Source organism: Mesoplodon mirus (genome assembly GCF_964341445.2).
Source record: "Mesoplodon mirus genome assembly, chromosome: 3".
In the NCBI taxonomy this organism is placed as follows: Eukaryota; Metazoa; Chordata; class Mammalia; order Artiodactyla; family Ziphiidae; genus Mesoplodon; species Mesoplodon mirus.
The window spans coordinates 11558886-11578482 of record NC_138978.1 but is presented as its reverse complement, the minus strand read 5'-3'; the positions used below and the strand labels follow the sequence as shown (position 1 = coordinate 11578482).

General features: G+C 53.5%; 1 protein-coding gene across 3 annotated transcripts in view; it reads right to left on the bottom strand.

Annotated features, from left to right (window-relative positions):
- The window catches only part of KAZN (kazrin, periplakin interacting protein), a gene marked incomplete at its 3' end in the record, with an annotated part of 481963 nt that overhangs the window by 39127 nt on the left and 423239 nt on the right, over window positions 1-19597 (bottom strand). For 2 of the 3 annotated variants that reach the window (XM_082614803.1, XM_082614804.1), the window contains exons 5-8: window positions 18659-18848; window positions 16489-16619; window positions 13288-13338; window positions 11690-11813 (exon numbers count right to left, since the gene is read on the bottom strand). In XM_082614803.1, coding sequence (XP_082470929.1) covers window positions 11690-11813; window positions 13288-13338; window positions 16489-16619; window positions 18659-18848 — 496 coding nt within the window. Of the gene's footprint in view, window positions 1-11689; window positions 11866-13283; window positions 13339-16488; window positions 16620-18658; window positions 18849-19597 lie in introns of all 3 variants that reach the window. The other variant, XM_082614802.1, reaches the window with a different exon arrangement.

Genomic DNA, 19597 nt, shown 5'->3' with positions numbered 1-19597 from the left:
CTGGCACATAGAAAGTGGTCAGCCAGTGTTTGTTGAATGACTTAATGAGCGTGTGTAGAGTGCCTACACACCCCTGGCACAGCAGGCCCTCCGTGAAGGTCAGCAAGTCATATTGTACTTCTCTCTCCCAGCTTCCATCATTGCCCCCAACCCCCCAGCAGCCAGTCTTTGTCCTCAGTCCTCAGCCTGACCCCCTCTCCATATCCCTGGGTTTCCAGCTTATGGCTTTCTTCACACTTATGACCATGCATCCTGCTGAAACTTCTGGGAGAGCAGAGCGTCCCCCTTTCGTCAGGTCCATCAGCACCTTCACCTGAAGTGCTCCCTCGCCCACACCCTCTACATCTCTGAGTCCCACAGAGCCCGGCCAAGTCCACGAGAAATGATTTAGCTGGGCTCTCGGTCTGACCCCGAGTCCTGCCGGCCATATGGGCCCCTGGGGGCTCCGGTGCTGATTCCAGGCTTCTGAGGGCAGCTCCCCCGCTTCTGCCCAAACACCCCAAGCCCTGGGGACACTGCTCGGGGTCAGAAATGAGTGCGGTCCCCCTGCTGCCTGGCTGTCCGGGGAGGGAAGAGCAGGAGGGCCCTCTGGTGAAGGAGCACATGGGCCAACGAAATGGGCACCTATGGCCTGGGACTCACTGGTCAAGGGGAAGACGAGGACCACCAGGGCTGGACCAGCCCACAGAGAGAGTCCAGAAGGGAGGTAGCGGAGCCGGTGGTCTGGAGACATATTGGGGCCGTAGCATTTTTTTTTTCCTAAAGGACACTAAACTTTAAAACAAAAGTAGTTGCCAATATTAAAGAATTGGGGTGTATTATATGACATTCTTGGTTTCTCTTGAAAAACCAGGAGCTTTGGAAGCACCAGAGCCCAGCAAGGCTGCTTCCTTTAGACTCGGTGGGCGTGTGCGAGCCCAGTACAGGGCTGGCTGTGAGGGTGCTCACAGAGAGGGGTCCTCGTCATCGTCACCCACAGCACTCTGCAGTGGGGCCCCTTAGAGCTGATCTGAGATGGCAGAGACCGGCAGTCACTCTGCTCGCCCCCAGAGGCCTCCGCATCAGGACGGCGCTGCCTGGTGCTTCACGACGCGTGGGTGTGAACGCACTGCGTCCTCCCCCTCGAGGTGGACACGGGTTCCCAGAGGCCCACGTTATAGATGAGGAAAGTCGAGCTCAGAAACACCATCGGTTGTGTGCACAGGGCACAGCCGGGCCCCAGAGCCTGTGTTTCGTCTCCCTGGCCCCAGCTTCCTGTCTCCTGAATCTCCTGCGGTGCTGGGACAGGCAGCTGCCACAGGACGCTTCTACCCATTTCTGATTCCATCTTTGCAACAGCCCTGTGAGGTAGGCAGTCTTATTTTCATTTTACAGACGGGGAGACTGAGGCCCAGAGGGACTATATGACTGGCTTAGGGTCACTGGCTGAGTGCTGACGCTGGGCTCAAACCCAAAGATCTGGCTCCAAAGCCTGGGTCCTTCCTCGACACCCCTCCCTGATTGCTTGGTTTTGACCAATTCTGCTGGGTTCAGGCTCTCACTAAACTGAATGTGTGTTTCTTGCACACACAGGAAGAGACGGAGGGGACCTGGGAATGATTCACACTCCTGTGCCACACTCTCCGACACTCGGTTTGTGGACAGCCCTCAGGTTCCCTCCGCCTTGCAGAGAGCTCCCTCTCCTGTCACCACAGCTCTGGTCCCCGCAGTGACCATTGACAGAGTGGGCCTTCTCCCCTCCCTGGCCCGCCTGTCCCCGACCATGAGCTCCATGCCACCCCCAGAGACATCAGCCTCCTAACAAGGAAGGAAGCTGGCACTGGGCAGGCATGGGGCCAATTTGGATGTGACTCCAACGTTGCTGGCCTGTCCCAGGGAAGGCAATTAGGCAGCTCAGAGCCGGTAGGGGGAACAGGGCAGGTGGGCCAGATGTCCCGGCAGGATGGCATGCCCATTCCTCTCCACGCCCCAGGACCCTGTGGCAATAGACTCGGCCGTCTGCCTATGCCTGGGACAATGCCAAAACAAACACCTGGGACTGGCATTTCTCAGCCAATCTTCAGGGGCCCTTCTGCCTCTGCAGATGCTGTGCACTGACCCAGCTTCTTTCTGAGTGAAGCAGATACTCAGAGAGAGATCCCCACTCCACCCGGCCTCGCGCCAGGCTCACCTCATTCTTAAGGCCCACGGGAATCCCACATGAGCCATGGGGACTTTCCATGGCTAAACCATGCCGCTTAGAGGTCACCAAAGAATTACTGACTCAGCATCTCCAAGCACAGAATAAAGGGGGCTGCAGGAGCCACCCACCCCTGTAGCCCCACAGAGCACTCCACGGAACCAGACTCAAAGGCCTGGTTCTGTGGTCAGTTAAGTTTGGGAAACACGAGATGGAAAGCAGTGAAATGTTTTTCTTCACTGCAGAACTTGCTAGAGCCTTGAAAAGCTAATGTTCATTTTGGAGATACTATTCATTGTTTCTAAAACTTATTGACCCAGGGATTTTTTTTTTTCCCCCAGCTGAATCTTGTGGCCTGCGCCAGCTCTGGGCACTGGCCTGGGAGTCAGCAGCCTTGGGTTCTAGAACTGGTCATTGATGCCCTGCCTGGCTGTGCTGTGAGGGTGGTGGGCGAGAGGCCACCAAGAGCCCTCTCAGCTCTAAGACTCTTGCTCTGTCCGGCCCTCTACCTGGGCTGGCCCTGGTGGCTGGGGTAAGGTTGCTGAACTAACCTGAGCCATACTTGGCATCTGTACAAAGGGGGCCTGTTCTGCCCATCTCATGGGGCTGGTGAGAGGCCGAAATGAGATCATTGTCGTCACCATCACCATTGCCATCATCATTGTGGCTGACATTTATTGCTACCTGAGCTGAGCCTTTTATACGTAGTAACTCGTTTTCAGCTGCTCTGACAATCTTACTGTCCCTAGTGTACAGCTGAAGAAACTGAGGCATAGCATGGTTACCAGGTAGTAAATGTCAGGACTGAGGTTTGAACCCAGAGTTTGCCCAGAATCTACATCTTTTTTTTTTTTTAAAGATTTTGTTTTTGATGTGGACCATTTTTAAAAAAGTCTTTATTGAATTTGTTACAATATTGCTTCTGTTTTATGTTTTGGTTCTTTGACGGTGAGGCATGTGGGATCCTATCTCCCAGACCAGGGATCGAACCCGCACCTCCTGTGCTGGAAGGCGAAGTCTTAACCACCGGACTGCCGGGGAAGCCCCTAGAATCTACAGCTTAACCTTGACCCTAGTCTGCCTGTGAAAGGGCTTTGTAAAGTGTAAAGGGCTGTGAACTGCGAGTGGCATTGTGCAACGTAGTCTCACTGTGGTTCAGCCAGAGGCTGCGCATGGCCTCTTGGGAGGATCTCCGGCCCTCGACTTGCAGGCTTTCAGAAGTTGTGGGGCCCGTGAGTGGCCCCCACTTCCCAGCTCTGCCAGGGTTGAGGAGGGAAGGGGCCTGTACCATCTCTCTCTGATGGGGAGGAGGGGTGAGCAGGGAAGTCCGGGGGTGCCCTCAGGGAGTGACTTTTCCACAAGGCTGGGGCAGGGGGAGGCCTGAGGCAGCCTGTGCCTCCTCTTGTCCTGGAGGGCCCTGGAGGGAGCTTAGATGTGACCTAACCTGTGGATTTCCCACTGCCTTCATGTTGCAGAGCTTTTGTCCAAATGAAATTGTATCTGTGAGGTACATAAACTGGAGCTTTGGGCTGAAGGCCAGTGAGTGTGGTTGGGGAGGTGGCCCAGGACACCGGGACTCCTAAGACTCCACAGGCCACAAGTGGGTAACTACCGCCCTGGCCTGTTTTAGAGGGGACCTGAGGCCCAGAGAGGGAGACTGACTTGCCCATGGTCACACAGTGAGTCCTTGGCCAAGCTGGAAACTGGGAGTCCAGAGCCGGGCTCAGGGCTCCTGACTGAGCTGGGCTGGGGGCGGGTGGGCCTTCTGGAGTGGAGAAGGCCAGGCCTCCTCCGGAACCCGAGGGCAGGGTCTGGGCAGAGCCCTGCCAGGCCCCTTGGTAGCAGCTCCACCCCAGACCGCTCCACAGAACACGGCTTGAGCTGCCTTGCTCTCAGTTTAGGGCTCATCATCCGGGTCCAGGGGCACCACTGGCCCCAGGCCAAAGCCGGCAGGTCCACCCAATGCTTGTCAGAAGCCTCTGTCAGCCACAGGTCAGGTAACGTCTGAGACGGTGGGTGCCAGGCTCAGGACTTGGAATCAGCCAGGTTTGACGTCTGCGCCCCACCACTTCCTGGCTGTGTGCCTCTAGGAAAACCTGGGACCCTCTCTGTGGCTCTAATAGGGGTACTGCTGGGGGTTTCCGAGGCTTCCCGGGAGGCAGCGGGTGCTCACACCTGCCAGTCTCCTTCGCTCTCTGCTTTGGGGGCAGCCTGGGGTCTTACCTGGGTGTGGTTCCTCCCTCACTGGGGGACCATGGAGCTGCCCCAGGAAGGTGGCCTCCACCTACCTTATGCAGGCCCCCTGGAGAAGCTTCCTCATGGCAAGTCTGTGCTAAAACCCATGGGTAGGATGCTGCCCTCAGCCATTGCCCCGTGTGACCTCCTGCAACTGAGTCCACAGTGGGGAGCTGGTCACAGATCCCAGGGCCTCACCCTGGACCTTCTAACTCCGTAGGTGTGGGTGGAGCCTGGGAATCTGTATCCTTAAAACTCAAGGCTTGACAACTACTGGTCTATGTACGGTTCTCAAACCTTCTCTCATTCTCTTCCTCTCTGCTCACTTTTTTTCTATCATGGGATCCTTCCAACGGACTCTTACATGTAGGTCCAGTGTGTAACAGATAAGAGCAGAGCTTCTGGCAGAAGGTGGGGCTGGAGGCCTGCCTGCTCGTTCTTTCACCAGCTATGGCCACCTCTTGAGGCACCTCTGAGGAACCCCCCATGGAACACAGTTTGCAAACCCCTGCTTATTCCAATTTCTTCCTCTGTTGGGTGGAGAAACTGAGCCCCAAAGAGCTAGTCTGTACAGGACTTGGCTAGTGAGGCTTTCTCAAGTTCTCTGAAGCTTCCTGTTGGTCAGCTGTCCCTGGGGGAGAAGTTGGGGGCCAGTGGCTGATCAGATACTACATAGCACAGTTACTGAGAACATGGATTCTGGAGCCAGACTGCTGGAGTTGAATCCGGGTTCTGCCTCTTCCTAACCGTGTGACTTTGGGCAAGAACTTCACCTCTCGGTGCCTTGGTTTGTTCATCTGTAAAATGGGGACAATAACAATATTTATCTTGGAGGGTTGTTGGAAGGATTATATGAGTGCGTCTCTGCAAAGGGCTCGATGCACTCCTCCCTGCCAGACCAGGCTGGCCTTGGGCTCTGACACACGTCTCCTTATAAACATACCACCCTAGGGGGACCCTTGGGGCTTCTGCCTCAAGAACCCAGCCTTGGGCAGCCTAATTGCTTCCCGTGGTCTAAATTTCTCTCTGCTAGCCACATCAGAGTATGTTTCTATTTGAACTCAAGAAAGACAGAATGTTTTCAGAGCTGGTGGATTCTAGGGGTGAACATGTCAAACCCTCCCTGTTCCAAGGCAGAGAAGTCAGAATTCTCTCACAAAGCAGCAGTGGAAGGGAATCTGGACTCCAAGGGCTGTGCACACAGCTGGAGGAATGTCAGGTTCAGGCAGCTGGATGCCCTGATTTCAGCCCCAGGGATAAGTTTTGATCAAGTCACCTTCGGGCTCAAGATGTATGTCAAGCTGTTTCCACACTTTTTTCCTACCTCTGGTTGAACTTAAATCCACTCAAATCCTGGAGAACACAAGCCTTGGGGCCAGAGCTTTCCAGGCTCCAAAACACATTCAGCTGGCATTTCTGAGCCCACAAGGAGGAAAGGGTTGTTACACCCACTTCATAGATGAGAACACTGAGGCTCACAGGTTAAACGACTTGCTTGAAATCAGATGCTGGGCCAGAGCTGGAACAATTACCCAGGCCTGGCCTGGCACCACTGGTGGGTTGCAAGGGTCCTCCAGATGGAGCAAGGCATGCAATTTGAGATTCTCTTATTTGGGTGCAATTAACTGCTACTGGTAACCTATTAAGAAAGCAATCAAAGATTTCCAAAACCTGAAACTCAGAAATGCAAACGAGCAGTCAGCCGTTGTTTTCCAGGGACTTTGCTTCAGAAGCATGGCTGCTGCACCTGGCCTGACAATGTCACAAGACTTCCCTGGGGATGTGCCAGGGAACAGGATTCCTGCCATTTCCAGGAAGGAAAGGTCAAGGTTTTCAATTGCTACTATTTTTGCTTCTTAAAGATCAATCCTCTTGGGATAATTTTCTTGAGGATTCAGTTTGTTGGGGATGTAGAGTGCAGGGCTGCATATTTGCATATTTTTCAGTAACTGGGCTTTAAGACACCATGCAGTTGTGGTTCAGGTATGCATTCTCCATACCCTAGCTGCCATCAGGATGTATACCCTCAATCTGCTTATATGGTGACACTTCATTATGACTTAGATACTTAAACAACTTCTAACATACAGTCAAGGTCAAACCCCTACGTTATTTTTAAGTTTATAGGGCATTCTTTTATATATAAACTTATGAATCTATCCTTTTATAAGATAAAGTTAATTATATGTATTCCCGCTTGATTCTTTATTAGTACCAAGTTTTTTTTCCCATGGGAAAACGGGAACAGGTGGGAGGGAGGGGAGTGTGGCATGTTCTGCCCCACCTGGTGGGGTTTGAGTTGAAAAAACTTGAGTCGTTTGTTCAGAGCAGATGGGCTGGGGGTAGGATGTCTGGGAGGAAATGCAGGGTTTTGGTGAGAGGGCCAGTTGACATTATTTATTTTTAAAAGTTTTTAATTAAAAAAATTTTTTTTTCTTTTTTTTGGCCGTGCCAGGCGGCTCGCGGGATCTTAGTTCCCTGACCAGGGGTCGAACCCGGGGCCCTGGCAATGGAAGTGCGGAGTTCTAATCACTGGACCGCCAGAGAATTCTGAGGTACTTTCAAACTCATATTGTCACAGGCCTGATGACCCCATCTGATGCAGCCCCACTACACCTGGATTCCCTGGGAGCCCAGGTTGAGTGACGCACATAGCAGCAGCCGCATAACCTTGGGGGACAGGTGTGGGGCAGCTCCTGGGACCCCTGGGCCATCCTGAGAGGACCTCCCCCCCACCTCAGGAAGTGGCAGCTCTGGTACGGCGAGGGGTTCCATAGCAGGGCAGATGGAGGCGTCCCCCGCCCACGATGCAGAGCTTATGCCAGACCACAGCTCGTTTCTGTTCTGCTCTCCCTGCCAGCCCCTCTCTGGGAGTGGGTTTTCTGGGCCGGAGGTAAAAGGCTAACAGAGATAGACTAGGTCACAAAAGCAACGAAGTGCTAGGCTGTGCCAGAGGCTACTGGTGCGTGAGGGTGGGGTGGGGTGAAGCTCAAAGCGGGCCCCTCGGAGGCACTGGAGGCGCCCACGTGCTGGGTCCCAGCCCCTCACTGCCCACACGGAGGAGCGGTTCAGGGCACTACAGACTCACTCGGTTGGAAGCCCAGTTCTACTGTTTCCTGGCTCCTTGACCCCAGACAATTTACCTCGCCTCAGTTTTTTCATTGATAATGGAGCCGTTGGAGGATTAACTGAGTTAATACACGTCAAGCACGCAGCATGGACCCTGGCCCATAGTAAGTGCCCAACAACTGTTAGAGGTTATTATTGTTATTCTACTGTTAGGTTACGCCAGTTAGAACCTGCCAGCACGGGTCGGAGAGCACGCAGGAGGGCCCCCGAGGACAGCCACGCAGGCTGTGCACTGCACAGCTCAGGGCGCTGTCCATGCAGGGGTAATGCAGTATACAACCTGTGCAGCTGTCCACCGGCCCTGCAGCTGGGGCAGCCCTACTCCAATTTCTGACTAATAGTGACACTTGAAGTTGGACCATATGGGGCAAGGTCTGGAGAAGATTAACAAAGGAGGTAGTGTGGCTTTTGAGTAGAGCTACTCGGATTTGAATCAGGTGTGGCCTGGCCCTTGAGAAGGCCACGGGATTGAAGGAGCGATAGCTAGGATCCTGGCCAAATCACTCCTCTCTGGGACAAAGTTTCCCGCATCTGTTAGAGGTAGTGGGTTGGGTTAGTTTGGTGAAGGCAAATAGGCTTTTTTCCTTGGACGCCAACTCTGACTGATTGGCGGTGTCTGTTTGAGGCTTTGTAAAGTGAAAAAATTAGAGGCCACTTTGGGCTGGGTAGGAAGGGTTCTTGAATTGATTAGTGATGTCTGCTTGAGGTCAGGGTGAGGGAAGCTGTGGCATGTGTGTTTGGGGCCATTTGCCCTCCTCACATTAGCCCAGTGGTTCTCAATCCTGGCTGCACCAGAGGTTTAACCACACTCTGATTCAGGGGTGTAGCACCCGGCGTTGGTAATTTTTTTCTAGAAAGCTCGGCAGGTGACTTTAATGTGTGGCCAGGTTGAGAGCTGCTGGGGTAGATGCCCCTAAGCTCCTTGCAGTCCTGAGCTCTGTAACTTCTCGGCACGGTCTATACATTATGGTGCTCTGAGCTCTCTTCTAGCAGAAATGCAACGGGAGTTAAAAAGCTAGTCTTCCATCAGTTTTACTGCTGGAGAGGATTTGTTGTTAAGTTGGGAGACTGAGGTTGAAGGCACTGGCTGTGATCATGGATTGGGGTATCCAGGTGGCCTCTTCTCAGGCCACACTGTGGAGTTTCACCGGGGGAGGACTGGCTTTGCATCTGGTGAATCTCGGGTCTTGGAAAAGCCTGGCCCACTCTGGCTTCATTAGGGAAGCCCTGGGGCTCCTTTAATTTCTCTCTTAAACTCCTCTCAGTCCCCAGGGATGGCGGGGAAAGTCGGGACAATGCAGAGGCCCACTGAGGTCTGCAGGAAGTAATATGCCCCAAACTCATGGCGCCCCGCTCTGGGTCTTTGGAAGGAGCGCCAGGGGGAAGAAGGAAGCAGATGAAAGCTGACTGGGGCCACTGGGCTGGAGAATGCAGGGTCAGGGCGCCAGGCTCGGAGGTGGTGCATTAGGACCACGGGCTGCCCTGGATGCTGATGGCTCCTCCAAATTACAGCCAGGGTGGCAAAGATGAGATGTTTCTGGGAGGTCACTCCAGCCTCAGCCCCTCGATGGGCCCAGAATCCAGCCAGCTTTCCTCGGCCCCTCCCATGACCCCCTCAGGACGCAGCCCTGGAATTCCAAGGAGCAGGTCATGCCAGGCTTTGCCTCCCACCCGGAGTAAGATAGAAGCAATCAAATAACATAGAATTCGATCATATTTTAAAATAAGCTTTATTTAGATTTTTTTTAATATTTTATATTTGCATCCATGCCTTCGAGAAACCTTTCCCACGGGAAAGGTTATTTTCATCTACTGTTACCCATAACTCATTCGCTATTTGACGTAGTTCTCTTAAATAGATCATCCTTAGTAACTCTTAGAATTATCTCCTAATTTCCAAAAACTGAAATGAAAAGGAACTACTAAATCATTACCAGGAGGGGTTGCAATCTTATTCTCTTGTAAATAAAGGGCAAACAATACAAATCAACCCAAAGAAAAAAAATTCATGGGGGGGAGAAAAGTATTTCCTAAAATATCTCTCTGTAGAGAAAGATGCCAGCTCCGGCCGCTCTCCCTCGCCGCCAGGCTGGGTGAAACGGCTCAGCCAAAGGCCAGAAAGATCCTTATTAGGTACCCTGCCTACTCCTTTCCAACCCCCCCCATCAGGTCAGAAGGAAAGGGAGCAGCCAACTGGGGCTTTTCTGTTTGTTTTAGAGACTTTAGACAAAATATCCTATCCCTTCTGATAAGAGATGCTCCAGCATTTAAAATCCCCCTTGTTTCTTGGAAAGAGCTGAAAACGTTACTGCTAGCAGAAAGCACAGCTACTGTTGTTTAGAGGGTGTGTGAATTGAGCTGTTAGTATTTAAGGTGGTGCGGGGGGGGGATTCGCAGGTTAAAAGAAAAGGGAAAGCTAGTTTTAGACTTCGGGAGGCCCTGGCTTAGAAGCTCACGTGTTCTCCATCACCCGGTGTTACAATGCTCACGGTTCCTTTGCTGGTGACGCCTCACCGGGGCCAACACTGCTCTCCAAATAGGCAGATGTGCCTGCCAGCCCTTCTCTCCTCGGGTGAGCAGGCTCAGGCTGCTGTGACAAGTTGGAGGAGGGCCCGAGGGATCCCGAGAGACTCTGTGAGATGTAGCTGGAGGAACCAAACAGAATGGGGAGGGCAGAGGTGCTGGTGCTGGATGCTGTGTCCCCAACAGGCTGCCCCTTGAGACGGGCGCCTCCCCCATGACACCTGCCCCGCCAACGTGCACAATCAACCAAGGATGAGACACAGCTGCAGCGAGGAACGCGTGCCGCTCCAGGACCCTCGGGGAACCAACTCGGGCCGAGGGTCCCTGTGGTCGTACCCTGTGGTCATGCAGTCGGCTGTCTCGCCCTGAACGCAGCAGCCTTTCTCAAAAGACAGACCCAAGAGAAGGTGACCACGACAGCAGGCACTCTGTTCACTGAGGTCAGTGCTCTTTCAGATAAATAAATATATATAGAAAGGCCTGGAGAGAGCTACAGGCAGGAAGAAAGGCGGAGCGCACTCCCATGCAGGGATGGGAGAATGGGGGAGAGAGAAGAAGGACGGACGGAAAAAAGCAAGCTTGGAAGTCCAATGGTCCCTGGGTTCTGGCCACCCTAAACTCTACCTTGCACAGCTCGGCAGCAGCATGATCATAGAACAGACAAGTCAACAGAGAACCCGCCTCCCGCCCGCCCCCCGTGGAAAAATATACATTCCAATATTTACGTAATAATTTAGATAGAATAAGTCTTCTGCATTTGTGCAAATAAATTAAACGGAACAATTTTCTTTTCTTTTCCCCGTAAAGAAAGAGACGGCAACGCAATTTAAAAACTGGCAGGCCGTGAGAAAGAGCCCGTGTGGCCTCTGACAAACCGAGACAAGACAGGTCCCCTGGGCTGGGCTCGCAAGTCTTCGCGGAGGGTGGACCTTACCCTGATGACGATGGCGTTTGCGGGTTAAAGTGACTTGGGCGCACCCCGAGAACAGGGTCTGGTCCCACACGTTCACACCGGGGGGACGGGTGGGCGGCGGGGTGGAGTGGGGGGGAACATCAAACACAGACTACATCCTCGGGGAGACGGGCTCCAGAAGTAGCAGTTCGGACGAGGGACATTTACAAGCACGGAGTGCACAATAGTTTTGTTATTTACAAATACACAGCAGTCCTTCAAGTTTTCAAGTTTCATAAAAAGGGAAGGGGGGAAGGGACCAAAAAAACAAAAAAAAAACAAAAAAAAACAAACCCAAAACCCCAACGAACCAAAAAGCGAAAAAAAAAACATTGAAAAAAACAAAAACAAACCCAGATTAACAACACAACTGTATCGCTCCGAGGACAACAGAGAGTTGACATGTTCACACACGTTTGTAGTATGTACATCAATTACAGAGGTGGTGACGCCGGGGAGGGGCCCACGCGAGCGGGGCTCAGCGGCACCCCCCCCGCCCACGTGCGCGAGAGCTCCCATGCACGCGCACACGCACCGCCACGCACGCCCAGCCGCGCATTCCCCGCTCGCACGCACGTCCACACGCACAGACACGCCCGCCGGGCAGCAGGCGAAGGGAGGCGGGTATCACCAGTCCGCGTCCTCCTCTATGTAATAATCAGGGGCGGTACCATCAAAGAGGCCGGGGTCGAGGGACTTCCGCTGCTTCCCTCTGGCGAAGACACGCGAGATGGAGCCGAATCCCATCTTCTCTTTCTTCTTTTTCCGTTTTTGGTCTTCAAGATCCTCTAGTGACTGAGGAGTCAGGCCAAGTGGCAGAGGTAGAGGAGAGAAGAACAAAGGCAAGCTGAGCTGGGGCGGAAGACAGGGAGGGGTGGGGGGTGGGGATGGCTGGAGGGAGGCACCAGTGGGTAAGGATGCCAGGGTCTGCCCCTCACTCGCTGAGCGGACTTGGGCCAGTTACAGAATCGCTCGGGGACGACACTAGGACCCATTCCAAGACTGTCATGAGGATGTTGCTAAAGTGAGGGTAAAAACGCTTAGAACAGTGCCTGGCACATAAGCAGCATTCATAACGGCTGCTGGTGGGGTTTGTACTATCATTTAAATTCAGTTTGCCTAGAGCCTTCCAGTGCTCGTGGAGGGCTTGCAGAATCGCGTCCACGCATGCTGCCATGGCTGATCACAGGGCCCATCTGGAGGGGGCATCGCAAGTGTATTAAGTTCACTGCGGAAAAAGTCCCCTTGGAAAACGGGGCATAGGAGAGCCGGGAAAGCCAGGAAGGAGGAAATCTGAGCTTCATGTCAGCCAAGAGCAAGGACCCCAGACCTTAAGGCCCTGGACAAGAAGCAGGACTGGCCTCGGTAGAGCGGGGAGGCAGGGGTTTGGGTTCTAATCCCAATTATGTTACTACCCATGGAAACATGGAGAGCCCCCAGCCTCTCTGAGCCCAGGTTTCTCGTCTGTGACATGGGGGGATTGTTAATAATGACAAAGACAGTGATGATGATGATGATGATGCTGTGGAGGTCTTCCTGTCGGGGTAACTACGGGACTGGGGTGGTGTCTGCAGGAGAGCTTTGCAAACTGTCAAGTGCTTTATACAAAGATGCAGAGTGATGTTACCGGTCAAAAGGTGGAGGTTAGACTAGACTCATGGTTCCCCAAACCAAGTCAGAATTACCTGAATTCCAGCCACTCCCCCCTCCCCCAACCTGGTGGATCAGAATCTCTGGGGTGAAGGGCCCAGGAATCTGCATTAGAAAAATCTTCACTGGTGGACCCTGACGCAGATGAGCAGTCCAGAAGACCAGCATGTGGGAACCCCAGGACTAGAAAGCTGATCTCAGAGACCCCATCTGACAGTCAAATTCATGTTGTTTTCCTCCCTACAGCCCCCTTCTCACTCTGAGGATAGAGTACTGAAAGGTTAAAAATGAACTTTAAAAAGTTTCCTGCAGCAAGGGGCCCAAAGAGCCCAGGGCCCACGTCATTAGCCTTTGGCTGCCAGGAGAAGACACTCTCTAGGGATGCGTGATGCACTTAGTAGGTCCACAGATCCAGAAGAGGACATGGAAGGGCAGACTCAGGTGCTGAGCCTGGCTGGGGCACCGACCTATGTGTGACTGAGGTAGTGGCTTAACTCCTCTCTGCCCTGGGTGGCCAAGTATGGACATGGTGGTGCTGAGGGCTGAGGAGAAAAAGGGTGAAGTCACGGTCAAGGTGGGGTGGAGGGAGGGCCTGAGTGGCCAGGGAAGGCACACCTACCTGTACAATGGGGTTGTGCAGGTTCTTCTGAACCGGGCCGGGACTGTCGCCCTGTAGCCAAAGGAGAAGAGGAAGATGAAACAGCAAAGACACATGACACATGAGAGCAGAGGTGGCCTGTGGAGCATGGGGTTTTCCGTGGAAGGAAGCCATCCCCTAGGGACCGCCTGCTTCTGTACTGGGGAATCCACCCTCCACCCCTGAAGTAGACACTTCCAAATGGCTCAATGACGACACCTGGGGTTCATGAAGATGCTGCCAGGACCAGGGTACCTGGCCAGAGGCCCTGTGATGCTCTCTTGCCTGCTCTGGCTTCTTGACCCCTAACACCCTCTGACCAACAAATCAGTCACTGAAAGTCTTCTAAGTTCCTCTCCCGACTGGTCCATAGAGTTAGAACTGAAGTTGGTTATACTTGGTGCTTTTCATAAAGAAGTGTAATTTTATAGAAAAAATAAAAATAAAGAATTTTGGGACAGGAAGACTTGGGAGACTATGCTGCCTCTTATTTCCCCCACAAACAACACAATGAATCTCTTATTTTGTGGAGGGCCAAAACAGGGCTCACTAGCCTGATTTACAGGTACACAGAGAGGTTCCAGACAGTCCAACATTATAGAGCTAAATAAAACCAGAGCTACAACTCAAATTCAAGACCGTCTGGTTCTCCCTGGTCTAGTGCTTCTTCCTGTGAGTGTGCAAAAGCCCTCATCACCTCCCAGAATCAGTCTGTCCTGCCTGGGGGTGGGTACCATAGATCACTGGGATCACAAGTCATTACTAGGGATACCCCTGGTGGTCACTTCCAGAATTGCAGGCAAAAGGCAAGAAATAAAGCATGTGTCACCTGAGCCAATGTCCATCAATCTTCTCCAGCCTCTCTGTGCTGAGTCCCCACCTCTGCTCTAAATAAGTGACTAGAGCATGAAAGGATGGGGAGGTCCTTACTCCAGGTCAGGCTGTTCCTGTTGGTACCAGGCCAAATGCCTGAGCACAGACGGTTACCCGGAGCTATTTTCAGGCTCTTCCTGGCTTACCTGTGTGCACATCTGTTGAGATGGGGGATGAAGGTGGTTGGGGGAGGGTGGGGATGGAACAAATGGTGGTTTAGTCTTTAGTCCCATCTCAAGGTTTGCAAACAGAACCTATTTGGCAGGCAGCTAAGGTAGGTTGGCCCTGTACAAGGCCATCTTTGCCAAATTTATGGGGAAGAGAATGAGGCCATAGCCCACTGAAATGCCTATGTGTAGACAGCTGGCTTATCAAAGCACCCACTGCCTGGCACCAGGGCTCTGTGTAAAGTGAGCTTAGGAATAAACATGCCAGATCTGCTGCCTGTAGCCTCAGGTATGTGCCAAGGCCAAGTTGGGCAAAAGGCTAGGTCTGAGCCAGATGTAATTCAAGAGGCCTTTAAAGAACCCTTTCTGCAGAATGGATTTTCCAGCAGCATTTCGGCTGCCAAAGCCCCTGTGGGCCCCCCATGGGAAGACAAAGTATGGCCCTTGGGAAGGTATTCTCAGTTGCTACAGGGTACCTGGCCCACACTAAGAACAAAGGGCACTGCTGGCTGTAGGTGTAGCTCAACAGTGGTCCTCAGAACAAGAGAGTAACGTCAGAGGCCCCTCTACTGGCCCACCTTCCTTGTCTTGGTTCTGTCAGGACAGCCTTTGTCACCAGGGTTCTCTCCTGGGAACAACAGAAGAACAGATTGCTTCCTTAAAGCCTCAGTTAAGACAGAATCCGAGCCCCGAGTGGGATTCAGGCCTGAAGTGACCTCCTCCCCCTCCTGATGTGGCTTTGCGAGGCCCAGGCCAGTAGTCTCTGTTGTCCATGTCACCACGCTGAGGCAACTTATTTCAAATTTAGTCTTAGCTATTTTTTTTTTTTTTTTTTTTTTTTTTTTTTTGCGGTACGCGGGCCTCTCACTGTTGTGGCCTCTCCCGTTGCGGAGCACAGGCTCCGGACGCGCAGGCTCAGCGGCCATGGCTCACGGGCCCAGCTGCTCTGCGGCATGTGGGATCTTCCCGGACCGGGGCATGAACCCGTGTCCCCTGCATCAGCAGGCGGACTTTCAACCACTGTGCCACCAAGGAAGCCCAGTCTTAGCTATTTTTATTAAGTGCTTTTCATTGTTATTATAGATTTGGAAAAAAAATGCTTCCATTGGGATTACTAATATAGAATATTTACTGATTTTTATCAATTGATATTCTACCAGTACCGTTCTGTACTTCTCACTATTAGTCTAATGGCTTTTCTGGTTATTCTCTTGAGGTTTTCCAGGTAGATAATCATCCCACTGGCAAGTAATGGTTATCTTGTCTTTCTTTTGCACGATATCCACCTCATTTCTTGTTTATTATCCATCTTGCTGGTTAACAAAACATTGAGTTTTTGAGAAAGGCTTCCTGTGTGTCTGAGGACCCAACTCTACCGTGTCTTTAGGACGCGGCAGGGGCGCCCTCTGGATTCTCAATCGCGTGATGGAACACATGTGAAAAGTGGTCCCCACCTCCTGACCCCAGTGTTTCACACTAGAGCCTTGACGTGGCGTCTTCCTGTCCTCAGATGCTTGACCCACTCACCTTCGTTCACCCCCTCACTCCTGGGGACCCTGTCTGTCCCACCAGCCATCAAGAGTTAGGTGGCTACGGACCTGTGCCTCTTGGTAGCTGGGACCCAGTATGAAATCAAAAACTGTAATTAAGTAAGCAAAGCAAACATAACTTAGAACAAATTCACCGGATGCTTCTCCAGAGGCAAAATGTGCAAAAATTCCTGGAGATTCAAAAAAAATCTGGCTCATTCCTGCAGGACCAAGAGCTGGCTCTACAGGGAAACAGGGGCGGTGATGAGGTCCTGAGCCCTGGAAGGTATGGTCTGGGAGGAGAAGCCTACGGTCCCAGACATAGCCCACCAGAGATAAGCCCAGGCCGCTTAGACCCTGAGGCCGACCCAGGCCCACCATCCTCTGGATTTTCCTTGCCCTCCCGGACACAAGGAGCCAACAGGCCTCATTTCTTTCTCTCCCCACATCCATCTCTTCTTGCAAAAGGAAAGAACAGAACAGGAAATGCCTTCGCCAGAATGCTTCCTGGGTGGACGAGAGGAAACAGCGGGTAGGTCTTCACCCCCTCCACTCCCACCCCTGCGGTTTCCGGGTGGGGCCCAAGGCCCAGGCCCTGCTGCTGCTGGCCTTACGTTGCAGAGGGAGTGCGTCCGGTGTCGAGGGGAGTTGATGTCGCTTGGCGTGGACGACCGGTCGCCTTCGGCGGCAGATGCGTCGGAGATGACGGAGGGCTGCCGGGAGTGGCAGGGGCTCACCCTGACCGCTGGAAAGCAGGGACAGCTGGTGAGTGGGGGATGGAGAGAATGTCCTTGCCTTCACTGCCTTGCAGGTCAGGCCACCCAATGCCCCCATTATACAGATAGGAACACTGAGACGTAGAGAAGAGACTTGCCCAGCTCTCCGCCCCTCTATTTCACAGCCCCACGGGTCACCAGAGAGCCACTGCCAGCAAGAATCTCCAGCCTCTGGATCCAATTAGGCCCCCTCCTAACCAGGGTGAAAGGCAAGGGGCAGAAGTCTCCAGGGGCCTCGGTGACTGTCCTCACAGTGCTCCAGCCACCTGGACGTTCCCTAGGCCTGGTGCAATCCTAACCCGTGGTCAGCACCAGCTTCCCAAGAGAGAAGCCGTGAGGCTACCGCCAGCTCCTCTCTTTCTCCCACCCCCTCACCCCACACCCGATCCGCAGCAGCACCTCCAAACGCAGCCCCAAATCTGGCCACTTCTCTCCAGCCCCACTGCCACCACCCAAGCCCAGGCCACCACCGTCTCTTGCCTAGAAGACCATGGTGGCCTCCCAGAGGGCCTCCCTGCTTCCTCTCCTCACTGCCATGAGAGCCAGGCATCCGGTCTCTCTTTACCTGGGGGTGGATACGTGCGGTCCTCCTCCAAGCCGAGGGGATACAGCCCTGCCCACCCCCCAGCCTCGGCTCACGTCACACCAGCTTTCTGTGGTGCCCGACACACACCACCTCCCTCCTGCCTCACCCTTCGCTGGTCCTGCCGCCCATCAGGCACATTCTCAGCCTTCAAGTCTCAGCCTGTCCCGAGAGAAACCTCCCCCGATTATCAGCTCTCCCCACTGTCTTTTCTTTCCCAACAAAGCACCTGTTTTCCGTTGATTCCTCTCCCTGCACTGAATATAACCTGTGATCATTCGTTGTCAGTTTAGTCACATGTGTTTTCTGTCTTCACACCTACAATGCCAGCTTGATGAAGGCAGGCAGTCTGGGTGTCTTAGCCATGTCCAACCTCAGAGCTCACGGCACCTGGTGCGCAGTAGGTGCTTAATCAATAGTAGATGAATTCCTGGAAGCCCACCCAAGTCCCCCAGCAGAGTGCTTTCCTGTCTGCAGGCGCTGGATGGAGGAAGCACTTTCTGCTCGACAAGACTGAGGACCTACTGTGTGCAGGCAGCATGTGAGCAGGGAGGCCTACATTACTGAGAAAGACAATCCTTGCTGCCAATGGCCATATGGTGTCATACGGAGGAGTGTGGGGCTTTGGAGTCAGGGACTTGGGTTCCCAGCTAGGTGACGGCAGGACCCACAGGCTCCAGAAGCCAGCTGCCTGTCTCCAACCTGCATCTGTCACACAAATGCGACCACTCATAGGAGGGACAGAAAATGGAGCCAAGTGGGCCGCGGATGTACAGAGGAGTTTGGGGCTTCTACTGTGGCCCATGGGTACAGATGCTGACCACAGGCTGGGCCCCTCTTCCCCTCAGTGCCTGCAGCAAACACCCCTAACACTTATTTCTGCCCCTCCCACACATCCAGGGATTACCTGGAGCTGTCAATCAAGGAGCTCTCACTGTCTCCTCTGCCAAAGGACGCCCATGTGACCTAGGCTGGAGAATCAGTGCATCCACTGCCAGACACAGTGATTGGTCCAAAGGCAGGCATGTGACCCTGGCTGGCCAATCAGAGTCCTTCTTTGGGATTTACTATACACACAGAGAAAGATTTCTCTTTCTCAAGACTCTTGAGCTTCAAGGGCCCTAAAAGCCTGAAACTGCTGGAGACTGTTTTCTGCTTTGTGAAAAGAGGTGGCCTAAGGATAAGGTCGAATGGAGGCAGGCAGAGCTGAGAGATGGAGAGAGTCAGACAGACCCAGGTATTGTCTGAACCTTGGTATCCAGCTATGCCTGAGGTCCATCTCTTAGACTTTTCAGTTCCCTGAGCCATGGCCTCTGCCCTACACCCCCCTAAAAGCAGCTATAGTGTGAATAAAGAGGCTGCCCCTCCCAGTGGGCCAGATGGCCTCCTGAGACACCCCCGGAGCTGTGGCTGGGCCAGACTCACCTTGCCGGTCCCCAGGGTGGGGGGGGTGTGAGTGGTAGAGAGTCTGCTGGCTCTGCCGGATGGCTGCGGTCAGTGGGAGGTCCGCCTGCACCACCCACTCCTGATTGCCATTAAGCACCGTCTCGCCCGGCATGGCGAGTGAATGCCGCTTGGGGACATCCTTGGTCAGCGTGGCTAAGGACTGCTTGGCCTGGAGAGAGAGCCGGGGGACAGGAAGAAGACGACATGATCAAGGGGACCTCTTGGCCTACTGCTTGGCCATCACCCACCATCGTGAGAAAGCCACAAATCCAACCTCTGTGCCAGGGTGTCTCTGGCTCTGCACTGCGTGCCAATCAGTACCTCACATGAGGGTTTGCTTTGGGGTTAGTTACCCCTTAGTTCCTGCCAACACAAAGTGAGAACACAAAGGGGCACTGAGGACACACTTAGCACCCATTCTTTTTTTTTTTTGCATTACGCGGGCCTCTCACCATTGTGGCCTCTCCCGTTGCGGAGCACAGGCTCCGGACATGCAGGCCCAGTGGCCATGGCTCACGGGCCCAGCCGCTCCGTGGCATGTGGGATCTTCCCGGACCGGGGCACGAACCCGTGTCCCCTGCATCGGCAGGTGGACTCTCAACCACTGCGCCACCAGGGAAGCCCAGCACCCATTCTTTCGGGTTCGCCAAGAACCAGCTAGGATTTGAATGAGACGGTAAGAAAATGGTGTTTTGCCTTGCAGCACCTTACCTCCTCCCAAATTCAACCTCCGATGGCCCCTTCACAAGGTGCTGTGCAGCACAGGCTGGGGATAGGGCAGACCCTAACCTGCCTCTCAGGATCACAGGAGAATACGTGGGACACAAGGAAACCCAGGGACAAGCATGGGGCTGAGTTCGGGCAGGTGGGATAGAGAGCTCTTCCTTTCTCTGTCCTGTGCCTGAGGTCTCTCCCAGC